Genomic DNA, 17,933 nt, shown 5'->3' on the forward strand with positions numbered 1-17,933 from the left:
AAAGCAGTATGTTTAGAGTCTCAGCGTGGGAGTAAAGCAGTGTGTTTAGAGTCTCAGCGTGGGAGTAAAGCAGTATGTTTAGAGTCTCAGCGTGGGGATAAAGCAGTGTGTTTAGAGTCTCAGCGTGTGGATAAAGCAGTGTGTTTAGAGTCTCAGCGTGGGGGTAAAGCAGTATGTTTAGATTCTCAGCGTGGGGATAAAGCAGGATGTTTAGAGTCTCAGCGTGGGGATAAAGCAGGATGTTTAGAGTCTCAGCATGGGGATAAAGCAGGATGTTTAGAGTCTCAGCGTGGGAGTAAAGCAGTGTGTTTAGAGTCTCAGCGTGGGAGTAAAGCAGTGTGTTTAGAGTCTCAGCGTGTGGATAAAGCAGTGTGTTTAGAGTCTCAGCGTGGGGATAAAGCAGGATGTTTAGAGTCTCAGCGTGGGAGTAAAGCAGTGTGTTTAGAGTCTCAGCGTGGGAGTAAAGCAGTGTGTTTAGAGTCTCAGCGTGGGGATAAAGCAGGATGTTTAGAGTCTCAGCGTGGGAGTAAAGCAGTGTGTTTAGAGTCTCAGCATGGGGATAAAGCAGGATGTTTAGAGTCTCAGCGTGGGAGTAAAGCAGTGTGTTTAGAGTCTCAGCGTGGGGGTAAAGCAGGATGTTTAGAGTCTCAGCGTGGGAGTAAAGCAGGATGTTTAGAGTCTCAGCGTGGGAGTAAAGCAGGATGTTTAGAGTCTCAGCGTGGGAGTAGAGCAGGATGTTTAGAGTCTCAGCGTGGGAGTAAAGCAGGATGTTTAGAGTCTCAGCGTGGGAGTAAAGCAGGATGTTTAGAGTCTCAGCGTGGGAGTAAAGCAGTGTGTTTAGAGTCTCAGCGTGGGAGTAAAGCAGGATGTTTAGAGTCTCAGCGTGGGAGTAAAGCAGGATGTTTAGAGTCTCAGCGTGGGGATAAAGCAAAACAACAGATGTAGCTAAACTCACACACATCGACCGTTCTGTTTCGAAACAGCAGAAATCATAAAATCATAAACCTTGTTCTCCATGGAGACCATTGGTCACTCTTACAGAGGTAGCTAAAAGTAGCTTAACATGAAATGATAGAGACAAAATGTGTGTGTGTGTGTGTGTGTGTGTGTGCGCGTGTCTGTTTGTGTGTCTAGGTGTGCGTGTGTGTGTGTGTGTGTTTGTTTGTGTCATCATAATGTATTTGAATCTTTAATTTGGAAACCTAGTCAGGGATTACTTGTTGGAATACACTCAAAAGATTAAACTTCCTCTATGTTTTATGTCCTCACTGCTTTTGACCTACTTACAGTAATGTGTCACCTACATGGATAACCTCACTAAAGGTTCAGCTCAAATGTAACAAAAGTCTCCAAAACAGTTATTTCTTTATGATTATTTTCCTAGAGTATACCATTGTCACGTCCCAGACAAGCTGTGTTCAATGAACAAGCACTGTATCTGCCTGTCTGATAAAAAGAACAAGGAAACTGAAATAATGTGTTTTATGACCTCTGTCTGTCTGTCTGTCTGTCTGTCTCTCGCTCCCTCTGTCTCTCGCTCCCTCAGTCTCTCTCGCTCCCTCAGTCTCTCTCGCTCCCTCAGTCTCTCTCGCTCCCTCAGTCTCTCTCGCTCCCTCAGTCTCTCCTTTCTCTCGCTCTCTCTCAATTCAACTAATTTCAATCTCTCTCTGTCTCTATCTCACCCCCCCTCTCTCTATCTCAAAATAAAGGAGGCAGAAAGAAAGGAGAATTCATCCTCATTGTTTTGTTGGTCCCAACAGCCATTATGTGTGTGTGTGTGTGTGTGTGTGTGTGTGTGTGTGTGTGTGTGTGTGTGTGTGTCCACATCCCCAAGGACTTAACATGGTCCACACAAGCATTTCGCTACACTACAAGCATTTCGATACACTCGCAATAACATCTGCTAACCATGTGACCAATAAAATTTGATTTGATTTAACACACCCACACAGTCACAAAGAGGGCACAACAGCTCCTCTTCCCCCTCAGGAGGCTGAAAATATTTGGCAAGGTCCCTCAGATCCTCAAAAAGTTATACAGCTGCACCATCGAGAGCATCTTGACTGGCTGCATAACCAACAAGCTCCGAGACAGCTTCTACCCCAAACTCCAAAACTGCTAAATAGTTAATTAAATGGTTACCTGGACTATCTGCATTGACCCTATCTTGAACTGACTCTGTGAACATTCAAAAGACTATATACAGCGGCAAGAAAAAGTATGTGAACCCTTTGGAATGACTTGGATTTCTGCATAAATTTGTCATTCAATTTGATCTGATCTTCATCTTAGTCACAACAATAGAAAAACACAGTGTGCTTAAACAATTAACACCCAAATTATTGTATTTTTCTTGTCTTTATTGAATACATAATTTAAACATTCACAGTGTTGGTTGGGAAAAGTATGTGAACCCCTAGGGTAATGACTTTTCCAAAAGCTAATTGGAGTCAGGAGTCAGATAACCTGGAGTCCAATCAATGAGATGAGATTGGAGATGTTGGTTAGAGCTGCCCTGCCCTGTAAAAAACACTCACAAAATGTGACTTTTCTATTCACAAGAAGCATTGCCTGATGTGAACCATGCCTCGAACAAAAGAGATCTCAGAAGACCTAAGATTAAGAATTGTTGACTTGCATAAAGCTGGAATGGGTTACAAAAGTATCTGTAAAAGACTTGATGTTTATCAGTCCACGGTAAGACAAATTGTCAATAAATGGAGAAAGTTCAGCACTGTTGTTACTCTCCCTAGGAGTGGCCGTCCTGCAAAGATGACTACAAGAGCACAGCGCAGAATGCTCAATGAGGTTAAGAAGAATCCTAGAGTGTCAGCTGAAGACTTACAGAAATCTCTGGAACATGCTAACATCTCTGTTGACGAGTCTATGATACGTAAAACACTAAACAAGAATGGTGTTCATGGGCGGACACCACGGAGAAAGCCACTGCTGTCCAAAAGAAACATTGCTGCACGTACGAAGTTTGCAAAAGTGCACCTGGATGTTCCGCAGCGCTACTGGCAAAATATTCTGTGGACAGATGAAACTACAGTTGAGTTGTTTGGAAGGAACACACAACACTATGTGTGGAGAAAAAAAGTCACAGCACAGCACACCAACATCAAAACCTTATCCCAACTGTAAAGTATGGTGAAGGGAGCATCATGGTTTTTGGCTGCTTTGCTGCCTCAGGGCCTGGACAGCTTGCTATCATCGCCGGAAAAATGAATTCCCAAGTTTATCAAGACATTTTGCAGGAGAATGTAAGGCTATCTGTCCGCCAATTGAAGCTCAACAGAAGTTGAGTGATGCAACAGGACAATGCTTCAAAATACAGAAGTAAATCAACAACAGAATAGCTTCAACAGAAGAAAATACAGCTTCTGGAGGGGCCCAGTCAGAGTCCTGACCTCAACCCGATTTAAAATGCTGTGGTATGACCTCGAGAGCGGTTCACACCAGACATCCTAAGAATATTGCTGAACTGAAACAGTTTGGTAAAGAGGAATGGTCCAAAATTCCTCCTGACCGTTGTGCAGCTCTGATCCGCAACTACAGAAAACGGTTGGTTGAGTTTATTGCTGCCAAAGGAGGATCAACCTGTAATTAAATCCAAGGATTCACATACATATGGTACTTCCTGCATGGTACTCCCTGTATGGTACTTCCTGTATGGTACTTCCTGCATGGTACTCCCTGTATGGTACTTCCTGTATAGTACTCCCTGTATGGTACTCCCTGTATGGTACTTCCTGTATGGTACTCCCTATATGGTACTTCCTGTATGGTACTCCCTGTATGGTACTCCCTGTATGGTACTTCCTGTATGGTACTTCCTGTATGGTACTCCCTGTATGGTACTTCCTGTATGGTACTCCCTGTATGGTACTTCCTGTATGGTACTCCCTGTATGGTACTCCCTGTATGGTACTTCCTGTATGGTACTCCCTGTATATACTGTACCATCATTCTTGTGTATTTTATTCCTTTTGTGTTACCATTTTTTACTTTTCTTATTTTCTTATTTTTAACTCTGTATCATTGGGAAGGGCTTGCAATCTAAAATTATTGAATCAGCTTTTTCTCCTTGTAGATTAAACCTGTGGCTCTCCTTGTAGATTAAACCTGTGGCTCTGTGTTTGATATTGTGAGAGATTAAGTTCTGCGTTTTGAGTTTCTGCAGACAGCATAGCACTGGCCTCTGTCTCTCTGTGTGTGAGCACCAACAAGGACTCTCTCGTAAAATATATTTTTCCTCAATAAAACAAACCAGAATAAATAAAGGTTAAGTACAATTCAAGTTTCAAACCAGGTCAATCTTGTTCATCTCATTGTCAATCACTCGTATATGTATTTTCCGTAAATCCAACCTCCAAAATGTGCTCATTGCCAACAACAGTCTATCTGAACGAAAGACTTAGACAAAGTCAAATATAGTATACCACATCCATTCCTTAAATATGGAATATTAGATAGCCAAGTATAACTCTAAATTCTATTTTCTGTCATCTTCTCAGAAGCGATTAACAGAAACACCTAATGGATAAGCTATTTGTTGAAAAACCCTGGGATTTCAGATTTACCCAGATGGGTATTTAGTTCAATATAACCCCTGGAACAGCCATGTCATGGCCGGAGTCATCCCTCCCTCCCTCCCTCCCTCTCTCCATACCTCTCGTTGTGCTGTTTCAAAACGCTTTGGATTTATGGGATTAAAGATAGCGTGGGCTGAGTAGCCATATTTGGTAGGTTTCAAACTACAGCCTTTGATTGGGAACAGATCAGGAACCATTTAACATGACAGAACAGGAACCATCTAACCTGACAGAACAGGAACTATTTAACCTGACAGAACAGGAACCATTTAACCTGACAGAACAGGGACCGTCTAACCTGACAGAACAGGAACCATTTAACCTGACAGATCAGGAACCATTTAACCTAACATTACAGGGACCGTCTAACCTGACAGAACAGGAACCATTTAACCTGACAGAACATGAACTATTTAACCTGACAGATCAGGAACCGTCTAACCTGACAGATCAGGAACCATTTAACCTGACAGAACAGGAACCGTCTAACCTGACAGAACAGGAACCATTTAACCTGACAGAACAGGAACCGTCTAACCTGACAGATCAGGAACCGTCTAACCTGACAGAACAGGAACCATTTAACCTGACAGATCAGGAACCGTCTAACCTGACAGATCAGGAACCGTCTAACCTGACAGAACAGGAACCATTTACCCTGACAGAACAGGAACCATTTAACTTGACAGAACAGAAATAGGGTTTCTGCAGGAGGAGGTAGGCCTATACAGTACTGTGAGTAAAGTTTCTGCAGGAGGAGGTAGGCCTATACAGTACTGTGGGTAGGGTTTCTGCAGGAGGAGGTAGGCCTATACAGTACTGTGGGTAGGGTTTCTGCAGGAGGAGGTAGGCCTATACAGTACTGTGGGTAGGGTTTCTGCAGGAGGAGGTAGGCCTATACAGTACTGTGAGTAGGGTTTCTGCAGGAGGAGGTAGGCCTATACAGTACTGTGGGTTGGGTTTCTGCAGGAGGAGGTAGGCCTATACATTACTGTGAGTAGGGTTTCTGCAGGAGGAGGCAGGCCTATACATTACTGTGAGTAAAGTTTCTGCAGGAGGATGTAGGCCTATACAGTACTGTGGGTAGGGTTTCTGCATGAGGAGGTAGGCCTATACAGTACTGTGGGTAGGGTTTCTGCAGGAGGAGGTAGGCCTATACAGTACTGTGGGTAGGGTTTCTGCAGGAGGAGGTAGGCTTATACAGTACTGTGAGTAGGGTTTCTGCAGGAGGAGGTAGGCCTATACAGTACTGTGGGTAGGGTTTCTGCAGGAGGAGGTAGGCCTATACATTACTGTGGGTAGGGTTTCTGCAGGAGGAGGTAGGCCTATACAATAATGTGAGTAGGGTTTCTGCAGGAGGAGGCAGACCTATACAGTACTGTGGGTAGGGTTTCTGCAGGAGGAGGTAGGCCTATACAGTACTGTGGGTAGGGTTTCTGCAGGAGGAAGTAGGCCTATACAGTACTGTGGGTAGGGTTTCTGCAGGAGGAGGTAGGCCTATACAGTACTGTGAGTAAAGTTTCTGCAGGAGGAGGCAGGCCTATAAGGTACTGTGGGTACCCATAAAAGAGCTAGGGATTTATCACGATGTAATCTTCTGTTCAACAGCCCCTGACACGACAGGGCTGCAGGGGCCCTGACACGCTAGGGACTATAACCTGACATGCTAGGGGCTATAACCTGACATGCTAGGGGCTATAACATGACATGCTAGGGACTATACCCTGACACGCTAGGGGCTAGACCCTGACATGCTAGGGGCTATAACATGACATGCTAGGGACTATACCCTGACATGCTAGGGGCTAGACCCTGACATGCTAGGGGCTATAACATGACATGCTAGGGACTATACCCTGACATGCTAGGGGCTAGACCCTGACATGCTAGGGGCTATAACATGACATGCTAGGGACTATACCCTGACATGCTAGGGGCTAGACCCTGACATGCTAGGGGCTATAACATGACATGCTAGGGACTATACCCTGACACGCTAGGGGCTATAACCTGACATGCTAGGGACTAGGGGCTATAACCTGACATGCTAGGGACTAGGGACTAGACCCTGACATGCTAGGGGCTATAACCTGACATGCTAGGGACTATAACCTGACATGCTAGGGACTATACCCTGACATGCTAGCAGTTATACCCTGACATGCTAGGGACTATAACCTGACATGCTAGGGACTATAACCTGACATGCTAGGGGCTAGACCCTGACATGCTAGGGACTAGGGACTAGACCCTGACATGCTAGGGGCTATAACCTGACATGCTAGGGACTATAACCTGACATGCTAGGGACTATACCCTGACATGCTAGCAGTTATACCCTGACATGCTAGGGACTATAACCTGACATGCTAGGGACTATAACCTGACATGCTAGGGACTATAACCTGACATGCTAGGGGCTATAACCTGACATGCTAGGGACTATAACCTGACATGCTAGGGACTATAACCTGACATGCTAGGGGCTATAACCTGACATGCTAGGGACTATAACCTGACATGCTAGGGGCTATAACCTGACATGCTAGGGACTATAACCTGACATGCTAGGGGCTAGACCCTGACATGCTAGGGGCTATAACCTGACACGCTAGGGGCTATAACCTGACATGCTAGGGGCTATAACCTGACATGCTAGGGGCTATAACCTGACATGCTAGGGGCTATAACCTGACATGCTAGGGACTATAACCTGACATGCTAGGGGCTATAACCTGACATGCTAGGGACTATAACCTGACATGCCTGGGACTATAACCTGACATGCTAGGGGCTATAACCTGACATGCTAGGGACTATAACCTGACATGCTAGGGACTATAACCTGACATGCTAGGGGCTATAACCTGACATGCTAGGGACTATAACCTGACATGCTAGGGGCTATAACCTGACATGCTAGGGACTATAACCTGACATGCTAGGGGCTAGACCCTGACATGCTAGGGGCTATAACCTGACACGCTAGGGGCTATAACCTGACATGCTAGGGACTATAACCTGACATGCTAGGGGCTATAACCTGACATGCTAGGGGCTATAACCTGACATGCTAGGGGCTATAACCTGACATGCTAGGGACTATAACCTGACATGCTAGGGGCTATAACCTGACACGCTAGGGGCTATAACCTGACATGCTAGGGACTATAACCTGACATGCTAGGGGCTATAACCTGACATGCTAGGGACTATAACCTGACATGCTAGGGGCTATAACCTGACACGCTAGGGACTATAACCTGACATGCTAGGGACTAGGGGATATACCCTGACATGCTAGGGGCTAGGGGCTATAACCTGACATGCTAGGGACTATAACCTGACATGCTAGGGACTATAACCTGACATGCTAGGGACTAGGGGATATACCCTGACATGCTAGGGGCTAGGGGCTATAACCTGACATGCTAGGGACTATAACCTGACATGCTAGGGGCTAGACCCTGACATGCTAGGGGCTATAACCTGACATGCTAGGGACTAGGGGATATACCCTGACATGCTAGGGGCTAGGGGCTATAACCTGACATGCTAGGGACTATAACCTGACATGCTAGGGACTAGGGGATATACCCTGACATGCTAGGGGCTAGGGGCTATAACCTGACATGCTAGGGACTATAACCTGACATGCTAGGGGCTAGACCCTGACATGCTAGGGGCTATAACCTGACATGCTAGGGACTAGGGGATATACCCTGACATGCTAGGGGCTAGGGGCTATAACCTGACATGCTAGGGACTATAACCTGACATGCTAGGGGCTAGGGGCTATAACCTGACATGCTAGGGACTATAACCTGACATGCTAGGGGCTAGACCCTGACATGCTAGGGGCTATAACCTGACATGCTAGGGACTATAACCTGACAAGCTAGGAGCTATACCCTGACATGCTAGGGGCTATAACCTGACATGCTAGGGACTAGGGGCTATACCCTGACATGCTAGGGGCTAGGGGCTATAACCTGGCATGCTAGGGACTATAACCTGGCATGCTAGGGGCTAGGGACTATACCCTGACATGCTAAGGACTATAACCTGGCATGCTAGGGACTATAACCTGACACGCTAGGGGCTATAACCTGACATGCTAGGGGCTATAACCTGACATGCTAGGGGCTATAACCTGACACGCTAGGGGCTATAACCTGACACGCTAGGGGCTATAACCTGACACGCTAGGGGCTATAACCTGACATGCTAGGGACTATACCCTGACATGCTAGGGGCTATAACCTGACATGCTAGGGGCTATAACCTGACATGCTAAGGACTATAACCTGACATGCTAGGGGCTATAACCTGACATGCTAGGGGCTATAACCTGACATGCTAGGGGCTATAACCTGACATGCTAGGGGCTATAACCTGACATGCTAGGGGCTATAACCTGACATGCTAGGGACTATAACCTGACATGCTAGGGGCTAGGGGTTATAACCTGACATGCTAGGGGCTATAACCTGACATGCTAGGGGCTAGGGGCTATAACCTGACATGCTAGGGGCTATAACCTGACATGCTAGGGGCTATAACATGACATGCTAGGGGCTATAACCTGACATGCTAGGGGCTATAACCTGACATGCTAGGGACTAGGGGATATACCCTGACATGCTAGGGGCTAGGGGCTATAACCTGACATGCTAGGGACTATAACCTGACATGCTAGGGACTATAACCTGACATGCTAGGGGCTATAACCTGACACGCTAGGGACTATAACCTGACATGCTAGGGACTATAACCTGACATGCTAGGGGCTAGACCCTGACATGCTAGGGGCTATAACCTGACATGCTAGGGACTATAACCTGACAAGCTAGGAGCTATACCCTGACATGCTAGGGGCTATAACCTGACATGCTAGGGACTAGGGGCTATACCCTGACATGCTAGGGGCTAGGGGCTATAACCTGGCATGCTAGGGACTATAACCTGGCATGCTAGGGGCTAGGGACTATACCCTGACATGCTAAGGACTATAACCTGGCATGCTAGGGACTATAACCTGACATGCTAGGGACTATAACCTGACATGCTAGGGGCTAGACCCTGACATGCTAGGGGCTATAACCTGACATGCTAAGGACTATAACCTGACATGCTAACGGCTATACTCTGACATGCTAGGGGCTAGACCCTGACATGCTAGGGGCTATAACCTGACATGCTAAGGACTATAACCTGACATGCTAGGGGCTAGACCCTGACATGCTAGGGGCTATAACCTGACATGCTAGGGGCTATAACCTGACACGCTAGGGGCTATAACCTGACATGCTAGGGACTATAACCTGACATGCTAGGGACTATAACCTGACATGCTAGGGACTAGGGGATATACCCTGACATGCTAGGGGCTAGGGGCTATAACCTGACATGCTAGGGACTATAACCTGACATGCTAGGGGCTAGACCCTGACATGCTAGGGGCTATAACCTGACATGCTAGGGACTAGGGGATATACCCTGACATGCTAGGGGCTAGGGGCTATAACCTGACATGCTAGGGACTATAACCTGACATGCTAGGGACTAGGGGATATACCCTGACATGCTAGGGGCTAGGGGCTATAACCTGACATGCTAGGGACTATAACCTGACATGCTAGGGGCTAGACCCTGACATGCTAGGGGCTATAACCTGACATGCTAGGGACTAGGGGATATACCCTGACATGCTAGGGGCTAGGGGCTATAACCTGACATGCTAGGGACTATAACCTGACATGCTAGGGGCTAGGGACTATAACCTGACATGCTAGGGACTATAACCTGACATGCTAGGGGCTAGACCCTGACATGCTAGGGGCTATAACCTGACATGCTAGGGGCTATAACCTGACATGCTAGGAGCTATACCCTGACATGCTAGGGGCTATAACCTGACATGCTAGGGACTAGGGGCTATACCCTGACATGCTAGGGGCTATAACCTGGCATGCTAGGGACTATAACCTGGCATGCTAGGGGCTAGGGACTATACCCTGACATGCTAAGGACTATAACCTGGCATGCTAGGGACTATAACCTGACACGCTAGGGGCTATAACCTGACATGCTAGGGGCTATAACCTGACATGCTAGGGACTATAACCTGACATGCTAGGGGCTAGACCCTGACATGCTAGGGGCTATAACCTGACATGCTAGGGACTAGGGGATATACCCTGACATGCTAGGGGCTAGGGGCTATAACCTGACATGCTAGGGACTATAACCTGACATGCTAGGGACTAGGGGATATACCCTGACATGCTAGGGGCTAGGGGCTATAACCTGACATGCTAGGGACTATAACCTGACATGCTAGGGGCTAGACCCTGACATGCTAGGGGCTATAACCTGACATGCTAGGGACTAGGGGATATACCCTGACATGCTAGGGAATAGGGGCTATAACCTGACATGCTAGGGACTATAACCTGACATGCTAGGGGCTAGGGGCTATAACCTGACATGCTAGGGACTATAACCTGACATGCTAGGGGCTAGACCCTGACATGCTAGGGGCTATAACCTGACATGCTAGGGGCTATAACCTGACATGCTAGGAGCTATACCCTGACATGCTAGGGGCTATAACCTGACATGCTAGGGACTAGGGGCTATACCCTGACATGCTAGGGGCTAGGGGCTATAACCTGGCATGCTAGGGACTATAACCTGGCATGCTAGGGGCTAGGGACTATAACCTGACATGCTAAGGACTATAACCTGGCATGCTAGGGACTATAACCTGACACGCTAGGGGCTATAACCTGACATGCTAGGGACTAGGGGATATACCCTGACATGCTAGGGGCTAGGGGCTATAACCTGACATGCTAGGGACTATAACCTGACATGCTAGGGACTAGGGGATATACCCTGACATGCTAGGGGCTAGGGGCTATAACCTGACATGCTAGGGACTATAACCTGACATGCTAGGGGCTAGACCCTGACATGCTAGGGGCTATAACCTGACATGCTAGGGACTAGGGGATATACCCTGACATGCTAGGGAATAGGGGCTATAACCTGACATGCTAGGGACTATAACCTGACATGCTAGGGGCTAGGGGCTATAACCTGACATGCTAGGGACTATAACCTGACATGCTAGGGGCTAGACCCTGACATGCTAGGGGCTATAACCTGACATGCTAGGGGCTATAACCTGACATGCTAGGAGCTATACCCTGACATGCTAGGGGCTATAACCTGACATGCTAGGGACTAGGGGCTATACCCTGACATGCTAGGGGCTAGGGGCTATAACCTGGCATGCTAGGGACTATAACCTGGCATGCTAGGGGCTAGGGACTATAACCTGACATGCTAAGGACTATAACCTGGCATGCTAGGGACTATAACCTGACACGCTAGGGGCTATAACCTGACATGCTAGGGACTATACCCTGACATGCTAGGGGCTATAACCTGACATGCTAGGGGCTATAACCTGACATGCTAAGGACTATAACCTGACATGCTAGGGGCTATAACCTGACATGCTAGGGACTATAACCTGACACGCTAGGGGCTATAACCTGACATGCTAGGGACTATACCCTGACACGCTAGGGGCTATAACCTGACATGCTAGGGGCTATAACCTGACATGCTAGGGGCTATAACCTGACATGCTAGGGACTATAACCTGACATGCTAGGGGCTAGACCCTGACATGCTAGGGGCTATAACCTGACATGCTAGGGACTAGGGGATATACCCTGACATGCTAGGGGCTAGGGGCTATAACCTGACATGCTAGGGACTATAACCTGACATGCTAGGGGCTAGGGGCTATAACCTGACATGCTAGGGACTATAACCTGACATGCTAGGGGCTAGACCCTGACATGCTAGGGGCTATAACCTGACATGCTAGGGGCTATAACCTGACATGCTAGGAGCTATACCCTGACATGCTAGGGGCTATAACCTGACATGTTAGGGACTAGGGGCTATACCCTGACATGCTAGGGGCTAGGGGCTATAACCTGGCATGCTAGGGACTATAACCTGGCATGCTAGGGGCTAGGGACTATACCCTGACATGCTAAGGACTATAACCTGGCATGCTAGGGACTATAACCTGACACGCTAGGGGCTATAACCTGACATGCTAGGGGCTATAACCTGACATGCTAGGGACTATAACCTGACATGCTAGGGGCTAGACCCTGACATGCTAGGGGCTATAACCTGACATGCTAGGGACTAGGGGATATACCCTGACATGCTAGGGGCTAGGGGCTATAACCTGACATGCTAGGGACTATAACCTGACATGCTAGGGACTAGGGGATATACCCTGACATGCTAGGGGCTAGGGGCTATAACCTGACATGCTAGGGACTATAACCTGACATGCTAGGGGCTAGACCCTGACATGCTAGGGGCTATAACCTGACATGCTAGGGACTAGGGGATATACCCTGACATGCTAGGGAATAGGGGCTATAACCTGACATGCTAGGGACTATAACCTGACATGCTAGGGGCTAGGGGCTATAACCTGACATGCTAGGGACTATAACCTGACATGCTAGGGGCTAGGGGCTATAACCTGGCATGCTAGGGACTATAACCTGGCATGCTAGGGGCTAGGGACTATAACCTGACATGCTAAGGACTATAACCTGGCATGCTAGGGACTATAACCTGACACGCTAGGGGCTATAACCTGACATGCTAGGGACTATACCCTGACATGCTAGGGGCTATAACCTGACATGCTAGGGGCTATAACCTGACATGCTAAGGACTATAACCTGACATGCTAGGGGCTATAACCTGACATGCTAGGGACTATAACCTGACACGCTAGGGGCTATAACCTGACATGCTAGGGACTATACCCTGACACGCTAGGGGCTATAACCTGACATGCTAGGGGCTATAACCTGACATGCTAGGGGCTATAACCTGACATGCTAGGGACTATAACCTGACATGCTAGGGGCTAGACCCTGACATGCTAGGGGCTATAACCTGACATGCTAGGGACTAGGGGATATACCCTGACATGCTAGGGGCTAGGGGCTATAACCTGACATGCTAGGGACTATAACCTGACATGCTAGGGGCTAGGGGCTATAACCTGACATGCTAGGGACTATAACCTGACATGCTAGGGGCTAGACCCTGACATGCTAGGGGCTATAACCTGACATGCTAGGGGCTATAACCTGACATGCTAGGAGCTATACCCTGACATGCTAGGGGCTATAACCTGACATGCTAGGGACTAGGGGCTATACCCTGACATGCTAGGGGCTAGGGGCTATAACCTGGCATGCTAGGGACTATAACCTGGCATGCTAGGGGCTAGGGACTATACCCTGACATGCTAAGGACTATAACCTGGCATGCTAGGGACTATAACCTGACACGCTAGGGGCTATAACCTGACATGCTAGGGGCTATAACCTGACATGCTAGGGACTATAACCTGACATGCTAGGGGCTAGACCCTGACATGCTAGGGGCTATAACCTGACATGCTAGGGACTAGGGGATATACCCTGACATGCTAGGGGCTAGGGGCTATAACCTGACATGCTAGGGACTATAACCTGACATGCTAGGGACTAGGGGATATACCCTGACATGCTAGGGGCTAGGGGCTATAACCTGACATGCTAGGGACTATAACCTGACATGCTAGGGGCTAGACCCTGACATGCTAGGGGCTATAACCTGACATGCTAGGGACTAGGGGATATACCCTGACATGCTAGGGAATAGGGGCTATAACCTGACATGCTAGGGACTATAACCTGACATGCTAGGGGCTAGGGGCTATAACCTGACATGCTAGGGACTATAACCTGACATGCTAGGGGCTAGACCCTGACATGCTAGGGGCTATAACCTGACATGCTAGGGGCTATAACCTGACATGCTAGGAGCTATACCCTGACATGCTAGGGGCTATAACCTGACATGCTAGGGACTAGGGGCTATACCCTGACATGCTAGGGGCTAGGGGCTATAACCTGGCATGCTAGGGACTATAACCTGGCATGCTAGGGGCTAGGGACTATAACCTGACATGCTAAGGACTATAACCTGGCATGCTAGGGACTATAACCTGACACGCTAGGGGCTATACCCTGACATGCTAGGGGCTATAACCTGACATGCTAGGGGCTATAACCTGACATGCTAAGGACTATAACCTGACATGCTAGGGGCTATAACCTGACATGCTAGGGACTATAACCTGACACGCTAGGGGCTATAACCTGACATGCTAGGGACTATACCCTGACACGCTAGGGGCTATAACCTGACATGCTAGGGGCTATAACCTGACATGCTAGGGGCTATAACCTGACATGCTAGGGGCTATAACCTGACACGCTAGGGGCTATAACCTGACATGCTAGGGACTATACCCTGACATGCTAGGGGCTAGGGGTTATAACCTGACATGCTAGGGGCTATAACCTGACATGCTAGGGGCTAGGGGCTATAACCTGACATGCTAGGGGCTATAACCTGACATGCTAGGGGCTAGGGGTTATAACCTGACATGCTAGGGGCTAAAACATGACATGCTAGGGGCTATAACCTGACATGCTAGGGGCTATAACCTGACATGCTAGGGGCTATAACCTGACATGCTAGGGACTATAACCTGACATGCTAGGGACTAGGGGATATACCCTGACATGCTAGGGGCTAGGGGCTATAACCTGACATGCTAGGGACTATAACCTGACATGCTAGGGACTATAACCTGACATGCTAGGGGCTATAACCTGACATGCTAGGGACTATAACCTGACACGCTAGGGACTATAACCTGACATGCTAGGGACTATAACCTGACATGCTAGGGGCTAGACCCTGACATGCTAGGGGCTATAACCTGACATGCTAGGGACTATAACCTGACAAGCTAGGAGCTATACCCTGACATGCTAGGGGCTATAACCTGACACGCTAGGGACTAGGGGCTATACCCTGACATGCTAGGGGCTAGGTGCTATAACCTGGCATGCTAGGGACTATAACCTGGCATGCTAGGGGCTAGGGACTATACCCTGACATGCTAGGGGCTATAACCTGACATGCTAAGGACTATAACCTGACATGCTAAGGACTATAACCTGACATGCTAGGGGCTAGACCCTGACATGCTAGGGGCTATAACCTGACATGCTAAGGACTATAACCTGACATGCTAGGGACTATAACCTGACATGCTAAGGACTATAACCTGACATGCTAGGGGCTAGACCCTGACATGCTAGGGGCTATAACCTGACATGCTAAGGACTATAACCTGACATGCTAGGGACTAGGGGATATACCCTGACATGCTAGGGGCTATAACCTGACATGCTAAGGACTATAACCTGACATGCTAGGGACTATAACCTGACATGCTAGAGGTTATAACCTGACATGCTAGGGACTATAACCTGACATGCTAGCGACTATAACCCGACATGCTAGGGGCTAGACCCTGACATGCTAGGGGCTAGACCCTGACATGCTAGGGGCTATAACCTGACATGCTAGCGGCTATACCCTGACATGCTAGCGGCTATACCCTGACATACTAGCGGCTATACCCTAACATGCTAGCGGCTATACCCTGACATGCTAGCTGCTATAACCTGACATGCTAGGGACTATACCCTGACATGCTAGGGACTATACCCTGACATGCTAACGGCTATACCCTGACATGCTAGGGGCTATAACCTGACATGCTAGCGGCTATACCCTGACATGCTAGGGACTATACCCTGACATGCTAGGGGCTAGACCCTGACATGCTAGGGGCTATAACCTGACATGCTAAGGACTATAACCTGACATGCTAGGGACTAGGGGATATACCCTGACATGCTAGGGGCTATAACCTGACATGCTAAGGACTATAACCTGACATGCTAAGGACTATAACCTGACATGCTAGGGGCTAGACCCTGACATGCTAGGGGCTATAACCTGACATGCTAAGGACTATAACCTGACATGCTAGGGACTATAACCTGACATGCTAACGGCTATACCCTGACATGCTAGGGGCTAGACCCTGACATGCTAGGGGCTATAACCTGACATGCTAAGGACTATAACCTGACATGCTAGGGACTAGGGGATATACCCTGACATGCTAGGGGCTATAACCTGACATGCTAAGGACTATAACCTGACATGCTAGGGACTATAACCTGACATGCTAGGGACTATAACCTGACATGCTAGCGACTATAACCCGACATGCTAGGGGCTAGACCCTGACATGCTAGGGGCTAGACCCTGACATGCTAGGGGCTATAACCTGACATGCTAGCGGCTATACCCTGACATGCTAGCGGCTATACCCTGACATGCTAGCGGCTATACCCTAACATGCTAGCGGCTATACTCTGACATGCTAGCTGCTATAACCTGACATGCTAGGGACTATACCCTGACATGCTAGCGGCTATACCCTGACATGCTAGCGGCTATACCCTAACATGCTAGCGGCTATACCCTGACATGCTAGCGGCTATACCCTGACATGCTAACGGCTATACCCTGACATGCTAGGGGCTATAACCTGACATGCTAGCGGCTATACACTGACATGCTAGGGACTATACCCTGACATGCTAGCGGCTATACCCTGACACTATGCATTTGAATATGGATTGAGAGGAGCTCTAGCTTTGTCCTGTCTGGGCTAATGTCGTATATAGAAATGTTTGTTCACGATGCTCTACCCTCACTAACAGTTCACTATTCACAAGCAGATGTTATGTAGAAGCCAACATTATGCAATAGCCAGTACAGCAGATGACTTACCCTGCATCTTGTCCATATCCACAAATTAAGGCATCCTTTGCTCCTTCAACTTTGTAGAAATTATCTGAAAAACAGATTAGGAACATGACTTATGCACAATACATACAACTAAGGTAATAAAACAATACAGTCTTGAGGCCTGCTTTAAATGGTCCAACTGATTGAGAGTTCCTGAGCTGGTCATTCCAGAGACCAGTAACCTAACCTATATTTAACTAGGCAAGTCAGTTTAAGAACAAATTCTTATTTACAATGACGGCCTTGTAACAGTGGGCTAACTGCCTTGTTCAGGGGTAGAATGACAGAATTTTACCTTGTAGGCTCTGGGATTCGATCTAGCAACCTTTCAGGGTTACTGGCCCAACGCTCTAACCACTAGGCTACCTGCCGCCCCAGTAATACACACTACAGAATAACAAAAAAAGCTTCGACCCATCATCACTGTGCACCCGCCCGCCTACCTTATACATGCCGTTTAGCAGACGATTTTATCTAAAGCAACTT

General features: G+C 48.0%; 1 protein-coding gene across 3 annotated transcripts in view; it reads right to left on the reverse strand.

Annotated features, from left to right (window-relative positions):
- LOC139550145 (sodium channel protein type 3 subunit alpha-like) overlaps positions 1–17,933 on the reverse strand; it is a 122,288-nt gene that overhangs the window by 53,219 nt on the left and 51,136 nt on the right. For all 3 annotated transcript variants that reach the window (XM_071360803.1, XM_071360802.1, XM_071360804.1), the window contains one exon: positions 17,430–17,493. In XM_071360803.1, the coding sequence (XP_071216904.1) occupies positions 17,430–17,493 (64 nt within the window). The remainder of the gene's footprint in view (positions 1–17,429; positions 17,494–17,933) is intronic.

This window comes from Salvelinus alpinus, chromosome 23 (assembly GCF_045679555.1).
Source record: "Salvelinus alpinus chromosome 23, SLU_Salpinus.1, whole genome shotgun sequence".
Classification (NCBI taxonomy): domain Eukaryota; kingdom Metazoa; phylum Chordata; class Actinopteri; order Salmoniformes; family Salmonidae; genus Salvelinus; species Salvelinus alpinus.